Source organism: Nelumbo lutea, chromosome 1 (assembly GCF_056320005.1).
Source record: "Nelumbo lutea isolate HS-2025 chromosome 1, American lotus-T2T, whole genome shotgun sequence".
NCBI lineage: Eukaryota > Viridiplantae > Streptophyta > Magnoliopsida > Proteales > Nelumbonaceae > Nelumbo > Nelumbo lutea.
This window is the reverse complement of record NC_142684.1, coordinates 171,734,417-171,750,431: the sequence shown is the minus strand read 5'-3', so window position 1 is coordinate 171,750,431 and position 16,015 is coordinate 171,734,417. Positions and strand designations below refer to the sequence as shown.

Below are 16,015 nucleotides of genomic sequence, written 5' to 3'. Positions count from 1 at the left end.
TAGTGGCAGGTCTCATATTCTGATTGAAGGCAAATAATGGGGGCCTTCTGCAGATGTCTCTTTCCTTGGCTTTTAAGCCTTGGTGACCCCACCCTCCCCCATCAACCAAGTAGATGTCCCTTTCGGTTCTGCCAAGTGTCACAGAATCACTGGACAAGTTCTTCATTGTTAGAGTGAGCCAAATGTCAAGACATAAGTGGACCTTTTAACTCAGCCACTGAGAGTTTTCTGCAAGCTTTGATTGAGGATGGTATTTAATTATTGATGTCCTTGGTTGCCCCACTAGGAAAAATTTAAAGCAAACAGCTTAGACAGGGCATATACGACTACTGTCTAGTGTCTACCTCAATCTGCCACTTATTGCATTTACAGCCAGACACGTGGCATGATCAACGGCCATGGATTGTCATCATGCCCTGGTCTCGTGTTCCCCTGTAACGACCAACTCAAAGCTTGTGAGTTGTGACCATGCAAGGAAAATGGGTAGATATATGCTTTTAAAGATTCCAATCCCTCTTTAATTAACCACTAAAGAGAGTAACAGAAATGCCAATAGATGAAGATGCCCAAGTTTCTAATTTTTCTTTTTCTAAAAAGCAAAAGCAGAAATTGGGAACAAGGAGGACTCTCATAGAAAAAGCTTGATGATGACATGAAGCTGTTTTCGAGAAAAATGAGTCGAATGACCACCTTAAGATGTGGGAGTGATGTTAACCCCTTAAAACAATTTAGTATTAACTTCATCATAAGAACAAAAAAAAAAAGGAAAAGAAAAAAGAAAGAAAAGGAAAGAAGGATTTAAGCTGGAGAAGAACAAAAGGCCAACAGCATCATGGACAAGTCTCTATCTAGTGGGTTTTGATCAATTGCTACATGGTCTAAGTACATTAACCAGTTGTTGAGGACAATGGCCCCACCTCTATTGCATCACCTCCCTTAAAAATAAAATAAAATATCTCAACTTGTTGCACTAGGGTTTGTGGGGGGGGGGGGTGGTTAGGACACAGGCATCAACTAATATTTTTTATGTGCAAATTGGTCTAAACCATTTTTTTTTAATACTCTGATTCAATTGTATTACGGAAAACTCTTTCAGAGCTATAGAAAATTGGCTTATATAATCATGAACCATAGGAAATGCTAAATGTGGTAAACATACAAATTTATGGGGAGTATGGCATTAATGCATTATGACTCAGTGCTTGATGGGTTCCACCCTGTTGATTAATCCTAAGCATCTGTTCTTCATCAACAATTTTATTGATTGGATGGCTGGAATTGGATTGATCCGATCAAATTGCTCTAGGGTATTGGATTTGTCCTCATCCATAATTACGTAGATATGCATGACTCATTGACTTATCCTTGGAAATTAGATCTCCAAAATTCAAATGTCATACAGATTTTAGATTGAGCAAAGACAAGGATACAAATTTAGTTTTATGTGGGTCTCTTTTGTTGGTATAAGTGGGTCTTGCACAGAATTCCAGGTTTGTGGTTTATGGTGGTTTTTAAGGGGTATAGAAGAATTAGGCTTTGTTTTTAGACCGTAGAAAACAGAAATGAGTCGATTTAAGCATTTGATAAAAGTTAATAATGATGTAAAGCCAAAACACTTTTTAGTGGGTTTTGTGTTTTTCTGCTTTAGAAGTACAAATCCTGAAATTTATCCAAACACAACTTATATATTCAATTTTTTTTTTCGACTTTCAAGATTGGACCCAACAAGCCAGGTGAGGTAAGGGATGCAACCCTGGCGAGTTGTGCCTCCAGTGGCCAGTACCTACCCAACTCAACCCGGGTTGGATCGAGCTATGCTTGAATAAGAATATTCTTAGGTTAAGTTTGGGACTGCTTATTTGTAAAATAAGTGATTATTGAATAAGGTTCTTAAAAATAAGCGCTCATGAGCGACTGATAAAAAAAAGCTTTTATTTTAAATAGGGATATTATAGGTATTTTCAAAATGATGTGGTGGGCCAAGATAAATCAGAAATAAATACTTAAAAATAAACCTAAATTTTAGGCTTCTCGAATAAGTGATTATTCTCAAAATAAGCACTTATTTTGGGTTTACTTTCCAAATACAAATAAGTATTTGTTGGTGTGGTCTAAGACCAAATAAGTGCTTACTTGAATAAGCACTTAATTTTTAAGCACTCCAAATTCTATAAACCAAAAACAATTTTAATGGAGCAGTTTGAGGATTCCCAATAACAATAATGACTTTCAATTATTATGATACTGTGGAAAGCCACAATGGATGTCTGCCTTAGCTTCCTCATTTTTGTAAACAAAGCCCATATAATACGTTGCGTAACCCATATCAACTGATTTGGGTTGCTTACAGAATTATGTCTCGAAGACAGAAATCTAACCCATTATTGCCAAGAGGATTGGAAACCCATGGAGTTATGACTTCTGAACCCTTTAAGCTATTACCGTGCAAGCCAAGAGAAATACAGAGAGGTCGTTAGATTGCTAGAGATTCATTAAAACCAATTGAAATTCTAAATGTGAATCGTTCATTGCATTTCACATGGAGAATTAGTCTTGATTTCTGGCTAAGGCTGGTCCTTTCCAGAAGAGTAGAATAAAAAGAATGACAACAAAGGAGCCTTCAACATAAGAGCTATCAAGTGCTCTCACACGCCACAGCCCTCCTATGTCAATGGGATTCTAATGGGCCTTTCTATGAGATTTCAAACACCAATATCGGTATCATTCCATATGTTTGATGGTTACAATCCTCTTGATAATCCAATCCAATCTCTAATACATTTATTTATTTTCAGTGTGGTCAATCTCTTAAGCAGATTACATGGTAGCTGAAGAGGGCACTTTCATAGTGATTTTGAGTTGTGATAAAAGCAACCTCATTGCAATTTCCATTTTGACAGATTGAATGTGGATAAACAGAAAATTGTAGCCATCGACCTTCTAGAAAGTATATCTGCAGTGAAGATTGAAGAAAGAATGAGAAAATAGGGGCTACGTTCATCCAAAAAATGTTGTCTTAGTAGATTAATCAAATTAATTTAACTCTATAGAGGATATGTCTGTCGCACGCCTCCTCAATCCTCTTCAAGGTTGAACCAATTGCACCAAGGTTGAAAATATCGATATCAGAATGTGTTTATCAGTAAGGTATATGATGGAAAGATCTGGATACACATTGAAACATCAAGAAAATTCCCAAAAATCTAACAGATATATTAATAATTCTAAATCTGATGTTAAAATAATTGTATGAAGCACAAGAAACACACTATGATTATAACATAAAATAATTGACTTAGTTTATATTTAATTAACATTAGCAATTTTTAAGAAATTATATAGCCACTGGGTAGACGTAGAAAGTTGACTTATTTTTTGGTAATATACAACAGGACAAATAATAAAGCATAAAAATAATTGATCTTTTGGTAACCATAAAACAATTGATATGGTAATTGAAACTTAAAAGTTTCATATAAATTATTGATGTATTTGTTATGCTTCTCTACATTGGTAATTTATATGAAACTCTGAATTAAGCTTTAATGCATTATTTTATGGTTGCCAAAAAATCAATTATTTTAGTTTTATTATTTGTACTTTTATATATTACCGAAAAATAAGTAAACTTTCTACCTAATGGCTATATAAGTTCTTTAAAAATGTTAATGTAAATTAAACTAATTTTGGAATAAACATGTTGTTTAGTTGCAAAAATATATAATCTAAATATATCAATATATCCATTATTATTTCTGAGATACATATCATATCATATGCATCATAGTTGTTGTTATTGTTTTGTAAAAAATCATTTTTATTAATATATTTGATATATCATTTATAGATCAATCTTCTATTTCTTTTATACCTTTAAAACTATTTTAAATTAAATTAGTTTTATGATTTATAAATTTTTCCATTTTGGGGGTGGGGGTGGGGGTGGGGGTGGGGGGAAGATCCATGAGTTCACCAATACAATAAAAATTAACATAGACTAATAACAAATCAAATCAATGTATCTTTGCATTTTAAATACTGAAAAAAATGAAACCAACAAACCTAAATAATTCTGCCAGTACATATTCCATATTGACCTGTATCCATATGTATTGACAGGTTGGATGCGATGCAATGCAAACGATGCCAACTGGGACAGGCAGAATGAATGCACAGCAACACCATTTTCACCCTTGCCACGTGCCATTCTCTATGGAAATGGATATAATATGCCCGTTTTGTGTTAATATTTTAGATCTTGTTTTTAGTCCTCAAAGGCTAAAGCTGGCCTATATATATTTCCAACTTTCCATGCTAAAAAGGGGTGGAAACGATATCTTGTCTGTAGAAAAGCTAAAATTATAGATGAAGTTTTAGAGATTGATTTTTTTTCCCCACCCTTATTGCATTGAAATGAAATTTGCAGCAAATGGAGCCATAGTGTAAAAAATAATTTGCAAAGTATAGTCTAACAGGCAAAATCTCAAGGCATCATTCTTCATTCCAATATCATCAGGTTCTTCAAATATGCTAATGCATTTATTCTGGTTATTGGACCATGAACTGCATTTTGGTTCTCTAAAAGATTCTCGACTTCATGAAGATAAATAGTAGTGATATAGTAAGGGAAGAATACTCCAAATTTTCCTTGTGAAACTGGTGAAGCTTCCCGTGTTTTTTCAGAAAATAGGCTTGGATATCTGACCAGAGAATCTCATATAAATGGTGTGTAAGTGACAAAAGATGACTCTATATTGGTGAATCAAAATAACTTTATTTCATAAGAGTCTAAAAGCACCAATTATCACGGTATGGACTAACACGAATAAGCTTCAAAGTTTTGAAGATAAATTTCATATTCATAGAAAACTGTTTTTTTTTTTTTTAAAGAAATCAACCTGCTCTCCTTTTGTGGCTTGTGTGCATGGTTAGTATTGATATGCTTCGTATGATAAACATTGGTTGTGCTTGGTTTTATTGTCGTTTTCTCACAAAATTTCGCCAAGCCACATCAGATTTTTGAAAAAATGACAAAAAAAAAAAAAAAAAAAAAACAGTATATTCTGTATGGTTAGCCGTTTTCTCAAAGAATTAAAAAAAAAATTGCCATTTTCTAAAAAATCAGCCTATCTGAGAAATCGTCATTTTTGAGTTTTGACCTTCTTTCTTAAGACATTTTCAAGTTTGATGGCTGATGTGGCTCTGATGTGTGAACCTGTGGACCCTTCGGTGTACAGGAAGCGTGCATCTGCCAATGAAAAATGAACACGTCATCTTAGTAAGTTAACAGGAGTTTAACGGGGCTGCTCGGTTAATAATGGTCTAACTGGTTGATCAGCCACTAAAAGGAAAAAAAAAAAAAACAATAAAACTCAATAATACTTTCCTCTCTCATTCGAACTCCCCTCCCACTATCTCTCAAATCTCAATATACTGTAACTAGACCACCGGCCATAACAACAATTGAAGTTGAGCGTGAGGCATCAATCGACGACCAGAGACTGGCAATAAATTCTTCTTCTTCTCTTTCTCATCCACCTTCTTCCCCTTATTCTTTCTCATTTTTATCGACAACAATCCTCTGAAATCTTAAGGCCGTGTCTCCCCTTATTCTTTCTCATTTTTATCGACAACAATCCTCTGAAATCTTAAGGCCGTGTCCCAGAACCCCAACACCCTGTCTGATCCGGCGGTAAGGAATCAACCGCTACCGGTTGCTGTTGGAGTAAAGTAAGCAATGCATGAACATTGAAATTTTACACTAGCCATGCAATGTAATGCATGAAAAAAAAAATCATTGTTCTCATTTTAATTTTTACACTAGCAATGCAATGCATGAACATTGAAATTTTTCTAAATAAAATTTGCTGGTTAGCCCGCCCCCCCCCCCCCCCAAAAAAAAAAAAAAAAAGCTTCAGACCTTTTATGAGAACAGAGAAGAGGAGAGGGGTATTAATATATCACAAATTCACAAAAAAAAAAGCTAAAAGACAGTTCTCAGACCAACTGAAAAAGGGAGAGGGGGGGGGGGATTCCACTAAATGCCAAATCTAACAAGGGTCATTCTACATGCATACAAAGTTACAACCTACAAAGGCTTCCCTTTTCCCTCTTTCCTTAAATATTGATATTACAAATAAAATTAAAAGGGGAGTGGTTTGAAAAATCCTGCCTCTGAAAACAGCTTAAAAAGAAATGTTGCTCTTACAAAGAAATTTCCTTAAATATTGATATTACAAACAAAACTAAAAATGGAGTGGCTTGAAAAATTCTGCCACTAAAAAGGTTTAAAAAGAAATGATGCACTTACCATATAAAACCTACTAACAACTTTTCAGCTTTCTATCATTTCTGCTCCTCTTTCTTAACTCACGCTTCTCTACAGAATACGGCCTTTTAATTAACAAATTGTGCATTGCTGTCTTCACTGCTTCAGCCGCTTCTTCCAACACCTTTTCTTCTTCCACAATGGACAGACTCCCCTGTAATTTTTCAAGTAACTTTTCTCCCCCTGGAACATCAGTTTCTTTCAACAAAATTGGCCCACATTTGCTAGTGTTTAGATTATCCTTCTGCAAACCAGAGAAAACCCTCACACGGGCCAATGATGGAAATTTGGTGCCAGGTATACTGGAGACACCAGTGACCATCCACAAGTGATCTGCAGAGCTCATCCCTAGACTTGTAGGGATGGAAATATCCATTGAAACCACCTGCAAAAATTACATCCATTGTGAAATAAAAAATATACAGGGTGACTCTTCCAGTAAAACAAGATATAGTTTCACAGTCAAATGCTTGGGAGGTGTCACAATGACTAAGATCAAATTGAAAACATAGCTGACAACATAAATCAGGTTTCATAGCTTTTGTCATTTCAGTAGTTATCCACAATGCTATATTTTTCCCTCAGAACATTTATCCATGTTTGTGGAAATTGACATACTTACCGTGACAACAGAAAGTCTTCTCATAGAAAGGTCACAGCGCAGAAGCATTACTCCATGCAAGCTAAATTTGAAAAACACCGTTAGAAGTACTGAGGAAATGATTCTATTTTTTGATCAGTAATCAAAAGTATTTCATCAAAACCAAATATAAACAAGAAATATACAAATGGCATCTCAACACCTGAGCCGATGTATCCATTGAAAACCCCTTTGCAAGGTAAGATATGTACAAAAATGCTAAGGAACTTGCCTCTGTATGGCCACTGCAACTAATGAACCATCAGAAGAGGCACAAATATCAGTGGCAGCAGGCTGGCAGACTTCTTCTCTATCAGATTCTACAAGTCCTACCTTTGAAAAGCAAGTAAAGCAAATATGTCATTATCAGGTGATTAGAAAAGGCTGAAAATAAAAAGAGTATTAATTTCCATATCTCAAACATTTTGTGTTATTCATTTCCTTCTACCATGGGTTATTTAGATGAAGAATAACAACTCACTAACAGAATAAATGAGTTACCTCTGCCCCAACTTCACAGGTATCAAGAAGGGATCCAGAAGTAAAATCCCACAAGCGGACCTGCAATAGTAAAGTGGACCAGTAGTTACACTAGGTTTCCTATAAATAGCATTAAGATTTGGACTGCCAAATTATGAACTTACAGTTGAATCACCACTGCCAGAGAGAAGAAACCCATTTGGATAATCTGGAGAACAAACAAAGGCGAGGCAGGATACAAACCTGCCAATACATACATGAATATGGCTGTAAATCAGTCTCCCCTAAACACCCCTCCAAGCAAGAGAAAGAGGCTTCCCTCACTCCCTAGTTTCATTGGTATTCAGATAAGATGGATACTAACAAATCTAAATATAATTGTCGATGGTATTCTTCCGGGCCTTTCCTTTGTCTCTTTAGAAACTTCAGTTTCTACCACCTCACTCCACATCAATGGTGCATCTATTGTTTTTTTTTTTTTTTTTTTCTCTTTTCACATGCCATCACAATTTACTTTCCCTCTAGTGTTGCCAGTTGGTTTTATCCTCTAATGTTGAACTTTTTTTATTTCTTGTTTTTTTTTTTCCTTTTCTTGGGTGGGGAGATAAATATACCAAGAAATAAATGACCATCAGAAGAGACAAAATTGAAAATGCAAATAGAAATTTACTCTGTATGACCCAGGCAAAAGCTTTGTATCTCATGAGCTCCATTTAGAGGTTTCTTAGGGAACAATGTAACCTGCCAAAAGAAGAACAATAAGTGTAAAGGAAGCAGTGAAACTATACAGGGAGATGAATATACCATTGGAGGACCAGGAAATTGAATTACTCGAATTTTAAAATCCCGATCAGCACTAACAATGAATCGCCCATCAGGAGAAAATTCCTGCACATGAAATGGAAAGTGAAAATAAATAACAATGATATTTAGGGCGGTAATTTAATCTAAAAAAGCAATCATTAAAAGAACCACATAACATGAGAAACTGAAAAACTTGCTTTCACTTTCTCATCTCCTTTCAGCTTAAAGTGAAAAGAAACAGATTCTCTTTCCCATCTATTAACTCAATGAGTTCTGAGTTCTAACCATAGTCATCAAAACATAACTAGCCTATTAAATCCATCAAAAAGCCTACTTGATACTCACTATGTAAAAATCAATTGCTTCATTTACCAATCAAATAAAAGCCAATTGCTTCATCTAAAACAAAAATAAAAGATTAGGAATGGGAAAAATATAGTAAAGTTCCATACCAGAGAAGTTATGATACTACAATAATGAGCAAGGATTGGTGCTCCCTTTGTATTGATAGAAGACTGATTTTCACTGTTATCATCTAGACCCACAACCCAAACTACACCAAATTTGTCAGCAAAACAAACAAAAAAATCATCATGACTTATAGCAACTGCACTCACACGCTTTTCAGAGCACCTGGATCATTTTGGCAACCAAAACCATATAAATAAGAATAATGATGAAAAAAAATCTCTTCATACAAAAAACAACAAAAATAACAAGCAAAACAAGTAAAAGTTGTAAACTTTGATATGTAAAAGCGATAGAGATTATGAGTGAAACCTGAGTCAGACCTAACCTTGAGCTAGACTGTCTGAACCATTTCAAACAGGTCACACTTGAGTCAGGAAACTCAAATGCGAGGGGCTTGCATTGATGAGCTAGGAAGAAGATCCAACTTTAGCCCAAAATGCACAATTTATTAATGAATGTTATATGTAAATGTGCATAACTATATTCAATTTACAGGACATACAAACAATGGAGCATCACAAATGTGATTAGAATCCTATTGTATTCACATTGACCTATTTTTAACAGATAAGCTCTTACAAGCTAACCTGACCAAGACTGACACAACCTGAGTCAGTCTAGCTTAAGTATGTTAAATTCAAACCCAATAATGAGTGCGCTCAGGTTACACATTGACTTTTAGACTAGGACTGGGTTGCTCCTCAACCCAACCCAATCCTACCTACTCAAGTGGCATTAGTGTTTTAAAAGCACAAGGCACAAAAAAAGCGCAAGGGGCAATTTGCGCCTGAGGCACAAGGCAAGGTGTGTGACTTTTTGAAGCAAGGCACAAAAATGACAAAAAATTCAAAAAATGCTAAAAAAATGCAAAAAAATAAAAATACTAATCATAATATAAATAAAATTAAACATATAAAACATTTTCAAGAATGTAAAACCCACAATTTATTTTTTTCCTCAATTGCATTAGTTGAAATAGCTAGTGTGACGTAAAGCATCTTGCATTCTTGATTCTACAAGCCACCTCTGTACCAAGCCACTCGAGGCAAGCCCAAACAAATCCATGTTAGGGTCTTAAATTCTTAATCCTTATACAAAAGTAAATGATTTTATAATGTTAATTGTCTTTTAAGAAGATATTTTACTATGATGAATGAATGAACAACATTAGAAAATACAGGATTCTTAGAGCTTCGGTGTGTGAGCAAAGCGAGCGAAATGCATAAAAAAATTAAAAAAAGGCACAAGCCTGGGATGAAGCGCAAGGTGCATCGGGCGCACACCTATGCACACTAGACACATGCCTTTTGAAAGTGCTGCGCCTAGGACCTAGGCTCGCCTGAGCGCCTAGGTGCGCCTTTTAAATCACTAGTGGCATGATGGCATCATAAGTGAGATCCACAATCTGCTGGATCTAACCTAGGAAAAGTGCAAAGAAAAATAAAATCAGCGCTGCCTGATAAAATAACTGTGTGAGTTACGAACATAGTTGTCAAGGTGGCGCCTAGGCAACAAGGCGCCCTTTGAGGCTCGCTTTGCCTAATCGCCAAGCATTTTTGTACTATGTATTATAAAATACTTTTTATTCTTTATTTTTTGACATTATAATTATAAAATAGGCACTATTAAACTAAAATATTCATTTTGTGTGTTTATATACTAATTTCTTTTTATTATTTCCTTATTTGTTAGGGTTTAATCAATACAAACATTGGTAAATGTTGTATTGAACCCTCAAAGACTTTAAAATCTGAACCAATAAGCAAGGAAGAACTTACAATTTTGTCTAATCAACACATTTTCTACTACTACTTTTTTTTCTTCTTTTCCTATAACAAAAATAAGGGTTCAACCCTTATATCTTTTGAACGTTCTTTTCCTTCTTTTTCTTCTTCTCATTAATATGTTGATTTTCTATACTTTAACATGAACTCTATACCATAGTTGTCAAGGCGATGCCTAGGCAACTAGGCAATTTTTAGAAGTCGCCTCGCCCAACGCCTAGGTGTTTTTGTATTAGGTGCTCACACATATATATGCTATACTATTTTTTTGAATGTGCATATGTATTATATCATTTTTATTGGTTTGTTTTATCTTATTACAATACACCCTGTTGTATATTATCTTTTTTTTTATTAAAGTAATTCTCTTTTACTTTAATAAAAGAAAAGAGAAAACGATGACGAGACGACCTCCTGGTACGTTCTTCTTCTTCTTCTTTTGGGATGAAACAGGGGCTCCGCCTCCTCCTCCTTCTTCTTAACAATCCTCCTCCATTTTTTTTAGCCTGAAACAGGGTCTCCACCCCCTTAAACACAGTCCACATCATCCTCTTGGACAACTTTTGGTGTGAACAAAACAGGGGCTCCGCCCCCTTATTTTTCACTCTCTTCTTATCTGCAATCCTCCATTTTTTTTGGCCTGGATGCTAGCTATGGCATTTTATGTTTTATTCGAATGATTTTATTGCTAATAGCTAGCATACAGGTATGTTTGTTAGTATAAAAAACCAATAACGTAGCTTAAGAGGAGTAGGAATATATATTTTATACTTTCAAATTCCATCACCTAGTCGCCTAGGCGATTGAGAGCCCTGTAGTCGCCAAGGCGCCTAGACAACTATGCTCTATACTTTTCTTACGAAAGTTATGAATAATTATTAAGGAAATATGGTTATGGTACCTAGGGAACTACCCTAGGATCTATGTTTTCTACATAAAAAAGTCCATCACCTAGGCAACTAGGCGACTGGGCACCCCCTTGTCGCCTAGCCTCGCCTTGGCACCTTGAAAACTATGGTTATGGACATCCCCCACAGTTCTTACTCTTCCTCTTCTAGCTATTAAATCCAAACCACCCCCAAGCAGCATCCAGAAATCAGGCCCAACATTCGGTGAATATCACCTGTTAGAGATTGATAAAATAATGTCTGATGGAATGGTCACATATTTTAAAGATTATTTTTCCCCCACATGTTATCTAGTCAGCAGTCACTAAACAGATGGCAACAGAATCAAAATTTAAGGTCATCTGATCAGACAAATCAATAATGGCATTCTTGCAAGTGAGAAGACTTCAATTCTTGTCCTAAGACTCCAAATTTGAATCACGAGTATGGATGGACCCTTGAAGACTATCAATATGTCTCTCAGCATAAACAATAAAACAAACACAGATAGACTTACACTGTACGTATGCAATGCCAGGAATCAGTAGTCCAAATCTTGACAAGCTTGTCATCACCAGCAGATGCAAAGAGCCTTCCTTTTGCACCAAACCGAATTGCTTTTATGGAATCAGTATGAAAAGACCTTCCAGAATCATCCACCAATGAAACTGAGCAATCTCCACTGCAAAGAAAGGAACGAATCAGCAAGCCTTTTTCATTTCAGAATAATGTTCTAACTTCCAGAAGTGTAGAATGTGATTTGACAGAGCAATCAATGTAGTCGTCCATGTAACCTAGAATCTTTTTTTTTTTTTTTTGAGAAAAATAACAATGAACGTCTTACCCTCAATTTAACTCCATGATTCCCAACAACATAATTTTAACAGATATAGAAAGTTGACAAGTCTACTGACCTAGAAATTGCACTTTACTAAATTTAGCTATTATAAAGTATTTGATGTAGTCATTAAGGCTCAGTTTGGAAGGAGTATAAATACAAATATGTACAGTGCAAATACATACAAAAATAATACAAAATACAAGGTTTTGCACTCTACAAATTTGCATTTGTACTCCTTCCAAACTGAGCCTAATTTTCTGTATCAAAGTTAAATTCCACTTAGGTATAACCAAAACTTTAATTCTTTTCGCAGTCCATTGAAGATTTAAAAAAAAAAAAATAGTCCGCTAATGTGGTGTTTGGTTAAAGAGGCAGTAATAGGCCTAAATGAAATCAAAATTTTCGAAGTTAACTATATTACATTTATTTGACATAACAAATGGAGGTCAATCATTTCAGGCCCAAATGTTCATCTGTGATCCAAAGTTCACATTACCACCATTAAATACAGGAACGCATCAATCATTTCAAATGTTGGGGTGAAGTGTACTTTAGGAACAATCTTAATGCTGATTGAAAGACGAGATTTGCTTGGGCTCTTTTCCCCTCTCATGAAGAGCTACTTGTTCATGATTAATTTTCAGGATACCATACCGTTTTAGAGTTATTAGTGTTTGTCATGAGGCATCAAATATAAGATTTAAGCATTTTTTTATACAAATCGTCATTTTGCACACATACACACACATATGGATAGAGAAGGGGATGGAAGGAAGAGAGAGAGAGAGAGAGAGAGAGAGAGAGGGAGAGGGAGAACTTACTGCAAATCAAAGACACGAAGCTCCGAGCCGACAGCAACAGCCACAGATTTCTCTGTCGGATGAACTGCAATTAGGGCTGGAGCAACCTCAGTTTCTTTATTGTTTTCTGTCTCTTCGACGAAAGGTTCTTCCATATTCTCCTCGGACAGCAATTCTTTGCCTGTTCTTTGGTGGTCCGCTGCTCTCTTCTTCCGTTAGGGTTTTAGGGTTTAGTAGATCGAGTGCTTGTTCCAACTTCCAACCATCAGGTTTCGAAATGTGGAAGTTGATCGGCTATGTGCCAGTTGGATTGGTTGGGTTGGATTTTCGGTTTTCACTCAATCGAGTTTTACGCTAGCGATTGGGAAGTTGGAACAAAGGCCATTTACTGCCAAATGGAAATCCAGGACTTCCGGATCCGGAGATTCCGCACGCAATCTTCTAAATCTTCTAAGGCTGTGTTTGGCTTGACAAAAAAATACAACGAACAGAACTTCTCTACATTGGTGGAACTTGGGGCTGTTAATGCAGACCCAAAACTTATTTTACTCTTTACAGTTTATAGAACTCATGGTTATAAGTAGGAGTTTTAATGTTACTGCACATCAGGTTGCACAATGGAGCAAACATATTATGCAAATCATTATCCTCCAGTAGATGTAAAGAATTATTATTTTGTTCTCTTAGCTAATATTAGACCTATTCATGGGCTGGGTGGCCTGACGGGCTTGAACACGCAAATGGGCCCGCGGGTTTAACCTCAGACCACAAAGCCTGGCCCACAATAAATTTGAGCCGGGCTCGGGATTTGTCGAAATAACCTGGCCCAACCTATAATTAAAGCTAAAAACCCAGTCGAATACCCCTCTTTCTTTCACCTCTTTTTTCCAGCCGAACCTTTCTTCTTCACATCCTCCACAGTTCTCAGTCCTCACACTCTCAGTCAGCCACACAACCGGCGAAGTGGCAAATGTTCATCGGCGCAACAACTCCGACGGTGAGTCCTCTCCTCTCTCTCTCTCTCTCCCCTTCTCTCTCTTTCTCTCTCTCGTTCCTCTTCTCAAATCTCACTTCTCTTTCAAATCTCAGACACCAACGACGACGGTGAGTTCTCTCTCTCTCTCTCTTGCTCAGACGCAATGATCATTGTTAAAATTGTAGGTCACAGCTCACAATCACTGCGAACTCAGCTTCAACGAATACAATCACCGACGGTGAGTCCTTAGGCTTCGGGCTCGGGCTCGGGCCTAACAAATTTCCACTAATGAAGAGTAAAAGCCCGGCCTGGCCTGGCCCATGAACAGGTCTAGCTAATATACTGTTTTTATCTAAGTCTAAGTAGTACTCCTCAGAGTTGACATCTACGCCTCACTGAGCGCGCCCCTAAAACGCCCCACATGCATGCATTGGGTACATCTCTTGTACTTGTCATTGCGATCCTCCGAATACATAATTGAATGTGTTGTGGGGCATTTTAGGGCACACTAAGTGAGGTGCAGATGTGAATTCTCCTCCTCCTACATGTGCATGGGTAAGATTGTGTTGTTTGTTTCCAATACATGTTGTTGTTGCTGTTAGCGAAAATTCCAAATTAGTACCCTCTACTTTGGGCCTAGTGTCACTTTGGTCTCCAAACTTTAACACACGACAATTTAATACTCGATCTTTCAAAATGTGTCAATCTAGCACCTGTCATTAATCAGCCGTTAAGTAGCATTTGAAAAGACACAAATACCCTTTGAGTGTCATCTAATTTTCTTTATCAATCATCCAAACTTTGATAATGAATGAGCGATCTCAAATCCCTACCTCTTCTATTAAAGAAAGTTGGGATCACATCTCAGTGAAAAAAATGTAAAAAATTCAGGTACCTGATCTGTCCCTCTCAAAACCTCATTTAACTGAGAGCGGCACTGGATAAAGGGTAATGGCCTTCTTTTTAACCCTACAAATTCACAACGTTCTTGAAATGTGAAATTATAGATAGCATCACAAAAGAAAAATAATTGCGAGGAGCTTTTGAAGCATTGTCGAGTGTATTACTTGTTTTTGTGATGCTTCTCCATGTGTTATTGCACATTTCATATACATTTTTTTTGGTATTGGGTGCCATGCACCATTAATAACTTCCCCCTTCACCCCTTTTTCCCAAAGTGTTGGTTGTGGGATTCGATTCGGTGTTAACGCTGAAACAAACCAGCTAACACACAAACGGGCCAGCCCTTGGTTGGTTATCAGTCTATGTTTAATTGATGGAAAGTGATGATGGATAAAAATCACGATCCCTGCTGGCAGAGATGACTTGGAGCTTGGTTTCCAATCAAGGTGGCATTTGGTAAATAGAGTTTGGCAGTCTATGTTTACCCCTCTTCCTAGCAGAAGAGTAATGACGATGACCATCCCCAATCACGGCTCAATTTGAAAGGAGTACAAATATAAATATGTACAATGCAAATACATACAAAATACAAGGTTTTATGCTCTACAAATTTGCATTTATACTCCTTTCAAATTGAGCCTTAAGAATCATATGGGGCTTCTTTGCTTCTCTAAAATTCCCAATGGTTTTGTCTTCAATTCATCTTCAACCATGCGTCTCCTCTGATTATCAAAAACAAACATAATCTTACTTCAATCCTTTGAATCCAGATCAAAAGTAGAATCATAATAGTCATCCCACTATTCAACAATCGAACAATTATCAAACGCCCATTTCTGTCACTCCTAGAACATGATCGGATGATCCCATTAATAACCAAACATCTTATTTCTATTCTAATCCACACCGTCAACTATGATTCCTCTTCATCCACTCCTCTTAGAATCTCCTCTTTATTCAAAACCTTAGACTGATCATCAATCTGATCATCATTTCCCTTACCGAAACCATTGTAGTCTACATCTTCTAGTAATTGATTGGCAACGAGTTCATCAAGTTCATTGGAGGAATCTTGTGAGAAATCTAGATTTAGAACAGAAA

The 16,015-nt window shown here is 36.4% G+C and overlaps 1 protein-coding gene across 1 annotated transcript; it reads right to left on the bottom strand.

Annotated features, from left to right (window-relative positions):
- Positions 1-6,081: 6,081 nt before the first annotated feature.
- Positions 6,082-13,487, bottom strand: TRM82 (Transducin/WD40 repeat-like superfamily protein). The gene is made up of 10 exons (XM_088960630.1): positions 13,057-13,487; positions 11,912-12,076; positions 8,705-8,885; positions 8,280-8,336; positions 8,119-8,189; positions 7,613-7,691; positions 7,470-7,529; positions 7,201-7,301; positions 6,951-7,011; positions 6,082-6,713 (listed from the first exon to the last, which is right to left on the bottom strand). Exons 1-10 carry the CDS (start codon positions 13,188-13,190, stop codon positions 6,324-6,326), a joined length of 1,299 nt encoding a protein of 432 aa, XP_088816756.1. The 5' UTR covers positions 13,191-13,487; the 3' UTR covers positions 6,082-6,323.
- Positions 13,488-16,015: the final 2,528 nt, after the last annotated feature.

Bases quoted from the DNA above. Each gene is read 5' to 3' on its own strand.
- TRM82 (XM_088960630.1), bottom strand. From the start codon at position 13,190: ATGGAAGAACCTTTCGTCGAAGAGACAGAAAACAATAAAGAAACTGAG. The intron at 8,886-11,911 runs GTAAGTCTATCT...AAAATGATCCAG, and splicing joins TGGCATTGCATACGTACAGT to GTGCTCTGAAAAGCGTGTGA. The intron at 7,692-8,118 runs GTAAATTTCTAT...ATGTATTGGCAG, and splicing joins TTTTGCCTGGGTCATACAGA to GTTTGTATCCTGCCTCGCCT.